Source organism: Psilocybe cubensis (assembly GCF_017499595.1).
Source record: "Psilocybe cubensis strain MGC-MH-2018 chromosome Unknown contig1, whole genome shotgun sequence".
NCBI classification, from domain to species: Eukaryota; Fungi; Basidiomycota; class Agaricomycetes; order Agaricales; family Agrocybaceae; genus Psilocybe; species Psilocybe cubensis.
This window is the reverse complement of record NW_025952839.1, coordinates 154,892-168,079: the sequence shown is the minus strand read 5'-3', so window position 1 is coordinate 168,079 and position 13,188 is coordinate 154,892. Positions and strand designations below refer to the sequence as shown.

General features: G+C 42.8%; 2 protein-coding genes across 2 annotated transcripts; one reads left to right on the top strand and one right to left on the bottom strand.

Moving 5' to 3' along the window:
• Positions 1–1,683: 1,683 nt before the first annotated feature.
• On the top strand, positions 1,684–2,520 carry JR316_0013430 (uncharacterized protein; the record flags this gene model as incomplete). The annotated part of the gene is made up of 4 exons (XM_047899039.1): positions 1,684–1,849; positions 1,915–1,992; positions 2,054–2,420; positions 2,484–2,520. 4 exons carry the CDS (start codon positions 1,684–1,686, stop codon positions 2,518–2,520), a joined length of 648 nt encoding a protein of 215 aa, XP_047741892.1.
• An 870-nt stretch (positions 2,521–3,390) lies between these two features.
• Positions 3,391–5,356, bottom strand: JR316_0013429 (uncharacterized protein; the record flags this gene model as incomplete). Its single annotated transcript, XM_047899038.1, has 7 exons — positions 3,391–3,663; positions 3,790–3,799; positions 4,137–4,231; positions 4,291–4,935; positions 4,989–5,084; positions 5,153–5,253; positions 5,314–5,356. 7 exons carry the CDS (start codon positions 5,354–5,356, stop codon positions 3,391–3,393), a joined length of 1,263 nt encoding a protein of 420 aa, XP_047741891.1.
• Between the last annotated feature and the right edge of the window lie 7,832 nt (positions 5,357–13,188).

Here is a 13,188-nt window from a genome sequence, read left to right as displayed (position 1 = left end):
ATTTTGGTCAGTACAAAAATAGAAAATCCAGAACCTTGATACGTACATTTGTGTCAGGTTTCGTAATGAAGTACTTAATCATTAGTACATACACCCTTAGTTGAACAACGTACTTTGGTGTGGTCGTACTGTGACCTAGGCTTACATTGCTGTATCAAATGGTTTTCTTATCAATGATACAGTAATACCCGGTTTATATGAACCTATACCAAGTCCTATTCACTTTCAAACAACTTTTGTAATTATTTCTCAATTTTTTTTGTTTCCAACTTATCTCGGCTCCTTCTGCATCAAAATAATCTATGTAAACACCCACAGCAAGACAAATTATGCTTTGCTGTGATAGGCCAATATAAACTCAGTTAAATTTCAGATTTTCTGGAAGAATTGCACCCTTAACAATCTGTTGAAATAACTGCTTTACGGAAGCCCATCTTCAGAGAGACCGCCCTAGGATAATACCAACACGTACACCATTGGTTTTGATGAAACCACGACTTGACCACAGCTTTACCACGACACAAGTTTAAATTTACCACGGTCTTTGCTAATTTTATCAGAATGCCATGCAATAGGCTGTTCGCACACTCAGAATGTAAGCACTACAACATAAAGAAAGGCCAAAAACTAGTAAGTACAACTCTATTTCTCAATGTTTGCTTTTTCAACGGAAAATTGTGTCATACTAAGGGATAGGGTAAGGGTTAGTGTATAGGTCCATGTGGATCCGTACATCCCATCCAATACCCCATTTTGTCGTTGATTTTTTTTCTCCCTATGTTTTGCTCTATTCTTTTTTCTCGTAAAAATGTCGATGGATCTCGATTTAAATTTCGATTTCGATTTTTCGACAAGTCCCCCACGTTGCATGTGTTCTTGGACTCGGGCGTGAATTTGGACACTTTCAATTCGCCTTTGTGTCTGTCTGTCTGTCTCACTCGCTCACCTCCCCTGTTTGCTTCCCTACCATGGCTTGTTGTTTTGTTTTCCCCCGTTCAATATTTCAATATTTCGATATTTCAATGTTCGATGTTCAATGTTCAATGTTCGATGTTTAATGCTTTTACTCATGCACTACTCGCCTGATTTACCCCTCACACACGCACACGCACATACGCATAAACACACACACACACACACGCGCGCTTACGCTCATACACCCATACACACGCTCTCCTTGCTTTATTTCTCGTCGTCAATCTTCCTTCACTCCCTCCCTTCCTCCGTCCTTGCTTGCTTCCTTTTTCGCTTTTTTTTCGATCTGAAAATCGAAGCTGTTTTATAAAAATGCATGAGCGTTGGATTTGTTCAGACTTTGTGTCTTGGGTGTTTTATAATGCGATTTTATAGCACGGTATGGTATGTACGTATGAGATGGTTAGTTTACGGTTACGTTCTACGTTTCACGTTCTACCTCGTTCTCAAAAATGCTCTCTTCACCCGTTCTGTTTTCTTCTGCCTGATTGTCTTTTATTTATCTTTTTTTTTACTGTTATAAGTCAAACAGTCACGGTCGTGGGCATTGCTGGTTTCAACTGGCGTCGCGCTAAATTATTTATCACTAGTGTGACTAGTTCTGTGTGACTGCCAGTGCGGCACTGGACCAACTCTTGGCCCGGCTGTTCAACGTCAGCCACAATCTTCCTTTCGAGGCTTGCTTCCTACTTCCTCGTAAACTTCATAATGCCGACCTACCCCAACGATATCAGCTCAATTCATTCAAAATATGGAACCCCTGAAACCATAGGAGCAATCGATTTGACCCAGCAAATTGTGGCCGGCACTGAAATCGATAGCGAGAACGTCGCAGATGCCAAAGCTAGTGCACAGGCGCTTTGCGTGCTACAAAGTGAGACCAAACTGAATTCATTTCCCTTTCTCTTGCTGGAAGCCTAAATCTGTCTTGTTTTAAAGCCGTTGGAAAGCACCCATTTTTGACAGACGAAGTGGTAAAAGGCGCAGAGCTTCGTGCCGTGGCAGTTGAAAATATCCGTGCGTCCACACCAATTTTTCAGTGTTTCACTTTTGTTTCTAACGATTGTTGTAATGCTAGATGCCACGCTTGAGTACACTGCTACTCCTGCTGACATTGTGGCGATTCTTCACGGACTCCGTGACGACATAAACGGAATCCGTACTGAAGTGAACGGAATACGTACGGAAGTGAATGGACTCAGTGGACTCTGTGCCGGCATAAACAGACTCCGTACTGAAGTGAACAGACTACGTACGGAAGTGAATGGACTCAGTGGACTCCCTACTGAAGTGAACAGACTCCGTGCTGACATGAACGGACTCCGTACTGAAGTGAACACACTTCGAACCGACATCCAATTAGGGTTTGTACAATCCAACAACATCAAGATCAAATTAGAAACAAATCAGTCCCCACAGGAGAGTATTCACCAGTTCAGAAAGTTGTATGTCGATGCCATTTAATTTTTCCTATTTTCCTATCTTTTAACTGACCGTCTATTTTTTAGATACCTGGGCCAGGTCTTGACAAGGCCCAAGGGCTGATCACAGCAAATATAGACAACAGTGCAAAATATGTGCTCGAACCATATGTGAATGAAATTCCCACACCTCAAATCGGAGATACACCGACATTTTATGAAGGGGATCCTCAATCCCTAACACATGGTGATATACTCAAGTTAATTTATTTTTACAATGATACTATGGGCATTATTCCAGCCAATGGATTAAATGCCCGTCGATCGGCTGTCAAAAGGTACATGTGCGCAATATAGTGTACCAATTGATCTTTGTAATTTGTGTATATCAATTTGTGGAGAAATATTATCTTTTGAGGAGTTGTCAATCCAATAGAAATTGTCCGGAAAAGCAGAGCCTACTGCAGCCGTTGATGTGCTAGTGAAGGTTTGGAGGATGACACTATGGCAGAGTCTGTTCCTGTTCCCGGGTCTGAATCAGTGCAGGAGACGGCTGCGTCTTTAATTTTGAAGGCAGCTGTGGAAAACTCGACCATGACCTATGTATCTTGATTCGGGCATAGGAAGCCTCACTGTCACGGTCTCACCTAATTCCAGAGATATCATGGCGTCAACCCCGATAAAAGCCTTCAATAGGCACGGTGGCACTCAATTACTATGCAATGCATACAAGTGCACTCACATGCAATATGCAAGTGCAATGCAAGTGCACGCAAGTGCATCTCGATTACAATCAAGTTTGCCGATTTCTCCAAATGAACTTGGAGTTTTATTTTCTATATGGTATATTTGTCTTGTGTATTTTTTTACTGCTAAAGAGAATTATACACGTGCTGCCCTATGTCCAAAAACATATCAATGTGTTATGTATATTATCAAGCACGTATTCACATAACAGGCAGACACTCAATCCCATGTCTCCTAAGTAGGTCATTCACTTTACACGGAGCAGAGGGATAGTTCCAAAATCGACCCCAGTCCCAGGGGCCACAGTAGTCGACACAAATGCTCCAGAAGGGACAGCATCGTCCGCAACAAACGCACCATCATATAAGGACAGCGTATCGCCATAAAGCAGGCAGCTCCAGACGAGGTTCTCCGGCCTCACCTCCGAGACGAGGTCCCTGCGGATCGCCCTGATACCGGCCGTCTCAGCTGCGGTCGGTTTCTCCGCCCCAAGCTTGAAGAAGTGCCCGCCGCACACGTACTTTGTTGGGTTGGAGGGGGGCAACAAGAAATGTCAGTGCATGTCAGTGCATGTCAGTGCACGTCTGCACTGACATATAATGTCTATGCACTGACATATAACATCGATGCACTGACATGCACTGACATCACTCAGTCTTGCAAAACTTTATTTCAATAAAATTTTACATTACAAGGCTACATGGGGCACCAGGAAATCAGCGTGGTTAGCCCGCGTGCGACCTATTTTTGCGTGCCACGCATAAATGCAAATCAGCAAATTTGCGTGTCTTTCACACAACTTTGCGTGCGAAATGCTATGTCTTGCGTGTGCATGATGTTTAAACACGTGCAGCGTTGTTGAAGTAGCGTGCTATTTGCGTGCAAAGTTCTGTATAAAATTCGCATGAAAATCAATGTATATTAAGCTATTTTCTGCAAGGAATGTAGTATGCTACGCATTCAGTTGTACTAAATAACTAATTGTCATCCCACTTCCGTTTCTTTGGAATTGGCCGAGGCTTAGGACGAGGTCTCTTGGGTTGAACTTCTACCTTTGTTTTGGGTTGATCAATGTACTTTGGACCCGGCTTCATACAAAGATATCAAAATATGATCATACTATCAAAAGATTGTAATGAACACATACCAGCATCTCATCGTCATTGACCTCTCGGTCACCAATGAACCAATCCCTGCATAAATAAGGCTTCCAGTCATCTTGATGGTTTCCAACATCCAACCCCCATTGATAGTTTCCAGCAATTCCAGCTCGCAAAGAATTTTCAAACATCTCCTCTTCTAGGAAAGAGAGACATTCCAGATCAACATCGGTTCGTTCAAACATTCTAAGTGGTTTTGGACTGCACTGTACGTCCCAAGCGGAATCAAGAAGCGAGTCGTTGACCTTCTGCTGACTTTTCAAGATGAGAGATGCTATGTAGACTGTGTGTGCATGGGCCAAAGGCAGCAGAGAAACCCAGTATCGTCTAAGCCTTTTGTCCTTGGTGATTTCAGATTCAAACCAATTGGATATTTGTGCTCTTTCAACAACCGTGAGTGGACCGGTGTATGGAATAATGGTTTTGAAGATGTCCTTATTCTTGCTTTCCAACCAAGCTTTTGCAGGAACAAGGTTTGAATCAACCTTTTCGGGGTCGCAAAGAAGGTCGTACAGTATCTTCTTTGCCGGTGTAAGAGCCTCGTCTACTTCACTTGAATAAGGAGTTGATGATGGATCGGACAGTATATCATCGTCCGTGGGGATCTGCCATGCTTGTTCCCATTTTCCGAGCTAAATATCTATGAGTATGTGTAGGGTTGCTTCAGCCACATAAATGAACTGACCTGGATCTGACGACGTCCGTATCTATCACCCCACAAAGAGTCAACGATATCTAATTGACCCACAAAGCTCACAGTATCAGGTTTTACTCCAGGATCCTGAAATTGGCAACCTCGCCACCAGCGTACGCCAAATAAACCTTCGTTGTTCTTCAGATGAATTAAACGAGCGGGATACCAGAATAATCCGTGCTTTGCCAAAACTCCTCTTCCTCGTCGAAGTCGTTCGTGTAAGGGCTTCTTTGAGAGAGTGCGATCTTCCATCTCTCTGAAAAAAAAAAGAATTGACATTTAATAGTGTAAAACAAACTTAGAGTGGAGTTCATACCTGCGCTCAGAGACTCGTCTGCGATCAAACTTCTCCAAAACATCAAGATTGCAATGATGGCATGTGAATCTATCCTTTATGTGAAGCCTACACGCTCTGCCATGACGCTGACAAGCTATATGCGACCACTCTTGACAGGAGTTGCACTATATGACTGCACCTTCAAGATCATCTCGATATAGTATGTTTCCGTTGCCAGTGGCACCACAGCGACAATTAATGGAGAAGAGTGAATCTGGCATAGACAAAACTTGAGAATGGAGGAGCGAGGATTCTCTTCCAGAATCTGAACCATTAGGTGGGACCTGTTCTTCCATTTGTTCACCTTCCAGCGAATTTGGTGGCTCTTCCCCTTCAACCTCACATTTAGCACCATCCAGAAAACTTGGTGGATCTTCCTCTTTATCAAGATGGTCCTCTACTATAGGCGTGTCCGGACGCTCTGACTCTCCAGTGTCGGACTTAGCGTCATCAATCTCCATGCAGTCTTCATCAGATATACCGGGTTCCATGGTGATGTACTCGATGGCATTGTCAAGTCTTTGTGTCCATGCCTGGCGTTTGGAGCGATCAAGTAATGTCAAGCCCTCGTAAGGCAGCCTCAGAGAAACTTTTGGTATGGCTGAGTCTGTGTTATCAAATACCAAACCAAATCGTTGTGAAAAGGCATGAACACGAATGTCATGGAACTTCTTTTGTGCAGGAACTCCACCACGAAGACGATAGAATGCCTGATATATGCGATATCCCTGTGGTAGTTTTGGTTTTTCGCCAGCAATGTAACTCACAAATTTAGCCTTTGGTTCGATAATGGGCCGTCCACCATGTGCCATTCCATCATAGGTATAAATCTGTTTGCGATCGGGTGAAGAGTAGCGAGATATGAAATGTTGGATGGAAGGATTGAAAAGGACGAGGCCAATTAAATCATATACAACGCCATCGTTCTTTCCAAGGACTTGTGTATCCGGATACAAAGCAGCTGGAAAGCTCCAAGATTGAGGTTCAGAACCTTGGGAATTGGAGTCGTCACCAGTTTCAATTGTAAGAATCACAGGAATTGAAGCAACCAGATGGTTAAGATTTTCACGAGTACCTGTGCATAAAAGATTGCCTTCTTTGACTCGCCAACAAGTTGACGCCTCAACAGAGGCCTTCTTGATGCTAATATGATCCTTGTAGAGCAACTGAATGTTCCCCTTATGAGCTCTGTGAAGATGAATAGTGGCTTGCAAGGGTACAGTGCGACGTGGTTGGATAATTTGCAGGTGTCTTCCTCCAGTATGATTGCAACCAGTACAGAACTGTAGGTCAACATACCAGGTGCTGAAGTACGACACTGCTGGAAGGGATTCCTCAAGGTTGGGCACATTTCGAACAATATGATAGAACCAGCACTACAGTCATTCAGAAATCAGAGTGTTTACAGAATAGTATAGCATGAAACAAGCACTCACCATGACAGACTCCGGAGATGTGAGTCCAGTAATTGCTCCAGCGTCCTTTAATGTTTGACGAAATGCATTTCGATGCAAGACAAGAGTTGCAGTAACTAAAGTGTCGTCCACACTGTCGTCTATTTCAAGTCTAGACTTGATGATATTATAGAATTCGTTGAACGCTGAGGATGGAGGAACATCGCTGAATACACTGGAAACCTCATCCGGATTGCGCATCATGCAGATAAACAGCATTTCAAGGGAAGAGTCAAGCCAACACGAATTTGATTCCCATCGGTAGCTGGGAGGGCCATACATTTGAGAATTTGGGACTCTCGCAGACTTCTTTGATTTCTCATCGGATTTCATCAGTTCATTGGATGTGTCTGGTGGTCGACCATCATTAAGTTTCCGCCTTTTGGTCTCTGGTTCCTCTGTGCGAGAAGGCTTTGTATGTCCAATATTTCCAGCAGTCACTTTCCATCGTTCTGCTTGTCTGTGTATAATCGGAACACCATCTAAGCACAACTTTGTCAGACTGTGCCTAATATGACAAAATACTATCCCAACACTTACTTGATGCTGCCTTAAACAAGCGCTCGTAGTAATATGCAACTGCATACATTGAATGCAACCCTTCAAAAAATCCGTGATTATGTCCACATGCACTATAAAGCTTCCAATGCATTGCTTCTTCAGTGTTGGTTGTCTCTGGTATAGATTCCCATACTTCAATATCCATAATGCGCTCGGATTCAAATAGCATTGAGGCAGTTGAGGGACGGCACCACCACTCCATCCAGGGCTTGACTTTGGGAAAGTCTCGCACAAGATGGGCGGCTCGATCAATGAAATCCGAGCTATCCGTAAGGTTGAGTAGGTTTATCGCACGAGAGACAAAAATATGCTTCTTGTCCAGTGGAACTACGCCGCTGATACGACTGAGGCGAGTGACAGCAGCTCTATAATGCTCTTTGCACCCCTTCAGCAAACATTTGGCCCCCACAATAAGCTCTTGATTGGTCCGTCTGTTGTCTTCTCTTAACATCCAGAACTCTACAAACCCAAGTATGAATCCCTTTTGCTCCGCTTTGCTGAAGTCCATTACCTAGAAAGATAGTAACGCTGGATGAGTGTGATATAACATTTTTTTTTGAATTTACTTACTCCTGCAAATAATTCATCCTTGATGACTATAGAGCGTGACTCCGCTTCACGGGCCATGCTTTGAAAGACGGCAATAAAGTGGTATTTGAAATGCTCCGCACTGGCACCATTGGTATAAGACATGACTCCTGGAACCCATCGTAGAAGACGTGAACAATAGGTAGAGGTGATCATGAGAAGCGAATTGTGCTCTTTCCACCATCCATGCGCCGCATCGTTAACCATCCCATTGATAGGTCCTTCCAGAGGCTCGTCTTTGATTAAATTAGAACGCATGAAGCTGGATTGAACAGAGATAACAGTCACTACTCCAACTGTGGAGTAAATAACGAAACCCGGGTGCTCTTCCATAAAGCGTGTAAATGCTGAAATAAACGAGTCTCCTCCAAGGCCTTCACCAAGAGCTTTTCGCCGTAGATTAAGTCTTTCCTTTGCCACCCAGTCTGCGTTCAGGTATACGTCAGATATTTCTGCAACAGATTCACCAGGCCCACTCAAACCGGGTACACCAACAATGAGTCCCAACGGTCCAGTGTTCGGATGTGCTTTGACCAAAGCTTCAAATCTGTCCTTTTGGTCTGGAAGTGTCAGGGTTTCTCCAGTTTCCCCTCTTTATCTTCACAGAATTATCTTATCCTTTCATTATCTTATCAATTATCTGATTAGATAGTTTATTTCTTTCATCACAGCCTTCTTGCTCCACTTCTTTCTAGTAAATTCTATATGATTCCTAGTCTTACTTATCCTTTTTCTATATGATGTCACTTTTATTCTTTAACCTTCCTTTATGATGTAATGTAGGAAATATTCTAGAATAGCTGTAGAGTATAAATACTGGACTTGTAGGTAGCTGTAGCTTCAGCTTCAATCTCTTAGGATATCCACTATCATTGGTGTGATCTCTTAGAACCATTGAATCTCTCTCACTCTCTTATTCTCTCTTTGCTCTCTTACTCTCCCTCTGCTCTCTCTCTTTCTCTCTTGCTTAATCTTTGTTGGTGGCCTTGTCACACTGATTATAGTGTTGCCCTGACAGAAGATTGAAGCTCTCTCAAGACAACTCCACCATCTCTCTTTCAACACCAAACTCTTCACCTCTTCAACCTCTTCAACACCATTACCTCAACCTTCTTCCTCCACTTCCAACCCACCAACCTCTTCATCAACCTCTTCACCAATCTTCTTACCAATCTCTACATCTCCACCAATCTTCAACATCCTCCTCAAGACCTTTCCTCAAGACCTTTGGCTCATCATCTTTCCTACTCTCTGTTGTGTGCTGTGTGTGAACTTAGTAGATAGGGATACCAACTGTTGGGGCAGACACAGTCCTACTAGTGTTCTGTTTTTGGTGGTCTAGGAAATATCCAGTAACCCTGTGATCCTAGGTTTAGAGCCCTGAGTGGTGTGACAACTAGGTATCCAGTAGATAGATATTTTTTTTAGAATACTTAGTATAGTTTCAAGGGCACTTTTAGTAGATAGCTTCTCCCACACACACATCAGAGAGCCTACCTACCCCTACCCATGGACATGGACCCCTCCCAATTGCCTCCCACCACTCCTTCTGTGGAAGAGCTCATGCATCAGGTCCAGCTCCTTACCCAAGAGTTGAATTTTCTTAGACAGCAGCAGCAGTCATCATCCACTCCACCACACCCTCAGCAACCAGTCAGTCAGTCACCATTATCACCACCACCACCACCACCTGCTGCTCTAGATATTCACTCTTTCCCTACCCCTCATGTTGCCCCTTCCTGTTCACACTCTGCCATTAAAGTCTCACCTCCAGATCCATTTGATGGTTCTATGGAGAAGGCAGAAAACTTCCTCAGTCAGCTCAAATTATATTTCTATGGGAAAGGGATTACAGATGACTTTCAGAAAGTTATTTGTGCTCTATCTCATATGAAAGGAGGTACTGCTGGGAAGTGGGCATATGAGAAGACTAAAGTAATAGACAATGCTCAGTCCCAAGAAGGTCTTTGGGCTGACTTTGTTTATGAATTTAGGGAAGTGTTTGCAGATCCAGACCCCTCCAACACAGCTAAGCATAAAATGCACATGCTCAAGCAAGGCAGACAGACTGCTGATGAGTATGTTGCTAGCTTCAGGGCTCTGATCTCAGATACTGGGTATAATGATGCTGCTTTGGTAGACCAATTCAAGGCTGGGCTCAATGAAACTCTCAGGAATGCAGTCTACTATGTTCCTGACATGCCCAAAACCTTGGATGGATGGATTAAATGGAGTACTAGGCTAGATAGGCAGTGGAGACAGAGTGAGGCCTTTACCAAGTCTCTTTCCTCCTCCTCATCTTCTCCCTTTCTTAAAGCCCCAACTCCCAAGGCTGTTCCTAAGCCTACTCCAAATCCTCCAGTCTTTTCCAACAGCAGCTCAAGGACCTTTGGTGCTCAGGCAAAGCAACCAGATGTAGTTCCCATGGAGGTTGACTCTGGATGGAAGTCAGTTAGGCCAATTGTTTGCTTCAAGTGCAGAAAGCCTGGTCATAAGGCTGTAAACTGCAGGTCATTAGTTAACATCAATGCTATGACCCATGAAGAACTGGCTGACTACTTTGGGAAATTAATCTTGGAAGGCAAGGAGCAGAAAGATGAGGAAAAGAAAAATTTTTAGAAGCACCATTGGTAAAAGACATGTCCCAATGGAATAGATTTAATGTACTAGAAAATGAAATTGACAGACTTGATCCTCAGTCTTCAGATTCTGGTGCAGAAATCATGTCTTCTTCTTCCTCTCTTTCTACCTTCCCTGAAAAGATCTACATCCTCAACCATAATCCTAAAACCTCTACCCATTTGTCTGTCATCTTAAAGACAATGGACACAGAGAAAAGGTTATCTGTTGATGCTTTGCTTGATTCTGGAGCTACTGGCCTCTTTCTGCATTCTGGTTTTGTGAAGTATCATAATCTCAACACAAGGAAACTTCCTAGAGCCATTCCAGTCTATAATGTTGATGGTACTCTCAACAAGAGTGGCTCTATCCATGAGGAAGTAGACTTAATTATGGTACACAAGAACCATACAGAAAGGGCCACCTTTGCTGTTTGTGATTTGGGAGACAAATCTGCTATCATTGGACATACTTGGCTTTGGCACCATAATCCAGATGTTGATTGGAAGACAGGGGATGTCCAGTTTATTAGATGTCCCTCTGACTGCCAAATGGAAGCCAAAAGAGCCAGAAGAAAGAGGCAGAGAATAGCTGCAGTCAAAAGGAGGAAACTCCCTCAATTTGATGAAGAAGAAGATGATTCTATTGAAGATTCTTCTGATTCTGAGATTGAGCCTGAGGATAGAATTTTTATTTCATACCTTCATCCTCAGAAGCAGTCTATTAATGCTACTTCTACTATGTCTCAAAAATTAGCAGAAGAGTCTCATCAGCAAGCTGATTCCCCTAAGAAAACCTTTGAAGAAACTGTTCCTAAGCACTATCATCAGTTTAAAGGTGTTTTTTCAAAGGAATCTTTTGATAGGCTACCAGACAGAAAGCCTTGGGATCATGCTATTGAGCTGAAACCTGGTTCTGAACCTTACAGATCCAAGATTTATCCTCTTTCTCCCAATGAACAAAAGGAACTTGATGCCTTTTTAGAGGAAAATCTGAAGTCTGGCAGGATTAGACCCTCCAAGTCACCTATGGCCTCCCCTGTATTCTTTGTCAAGAAGAAGGATGGATCTCTTAGGCTTGTCCAGGACTATAGGAAACTGAATGAAATGACCATCAAGAACTCCTACCCCCTTCCATTGATTTCTGACATTATCACCAAACTCAGCAAAGCCAAATACTTCACCAAACTTGATGTTAGGTGGGGATTTAACAATGTCAGAATCAAAAAGGGAGATGAATGGAAAGCAGCCTTTAGAACCAATAGAGGGCTGTTTGAACCATTGGTCATGTTCTTTGGTTTAACCAATAGTCCTGCTACCTTCCAAACTATGATGAATGATATCTTTATTGAGCTCATTGATGGAAATGTTGTCATTGTCTACATGGATGACATTTTAATTTTCACTGAGACTCTTGATCATCATAGAGAGGTAGTCAAGCAAGTTCTGCAAATCTTAGAACAGAACAAACTCTACCTTAAAGCAGAGAAATGTGAATTTGAAAAGAAAAAGATTGAATATCTTGGACTAATCATTTCACAAGGCAGGATTGAGATGGATCCTGTCAAGGTAGAGGGAGTTTCTAAATGGCCTGAACCTGAAAATGTCAAGAATGTCCAATCATTCTTGGGATTTGTTAATTTTTATAGAAGGTTCATAGAGGATTTTGCAGACATTGCTAAGCCCCTTCATGAATTGACAAAGAAAGGAACAGTCTGGAGATGGAGTCTTAGACAGCAGGAAGCCTTTGACCAGTTAAAGAAGAAAGTCACTTCTTCACCTGTCTTGATTTTCCCTGATGATAACAAGCCATATAAAGTTGAAGCAGACAGTTCAGATTATGCTACTGGGGCTGTTTTATCTCAGGAAGGATCAGATGGGAAATGGCATCCTGTAGCCTTTATGTCTAAGAGTCTATCTGAAGTAGAAAGGAATTATGAGATCCATGACAAAGAGATGCTGGCTATTATCAGAGCACTAGATGAATGGAGACATTATCTTGAAGGAACCCAACATTCCTTTGAGATTTGGACAGACCACAAAAACTTAGAGTACTTTATGGTTGCCCAAAAGCTCAGCAGAAGGCAAGCCAGATGGTCACTCTTCCTGTCCAGATTTGATTTTACTCTTCATCATAGGCCTGGTAAAAGATCTCTTAAGCCAGATGCTTTGTCTAGGAGACCAGATCATAAAAAGGGAGAGAATGATAACCAAAATGTAGTTCTCCTCAAACCTTCCTACTTTAAAATCCAGGCTCTCAAGCAGGGTCATGCTACCATTACTGGTGCAGAAAATGATCTTCTTAAGAAGATTAGAGAAGCTAAGGAGATGGATGAAAAGGTGGTCAAGGCAGTTCAGGAGCTCAAGAAATCTTCTACCAAGAAGATTGAAGGACAGGAATGGTCAGAAGAACAAGGCCTTATTCTCTACAGGGGGAAGGTGTATGTTCCCAAGGACAAAGATCTTAGAAGAAAGATTGTGGAACTGCACCATGATGCCTTCATTGCTGGACATCCAGGGAAATGGAAGACAATTGAGCTAGTCTCTAGGAATTATTGGTGGCCAGGAATGTCACATTTTATTGCAGCCTATACCAGAGGTTGTGATAGATGCAACAGAACCAAAACCTTTCC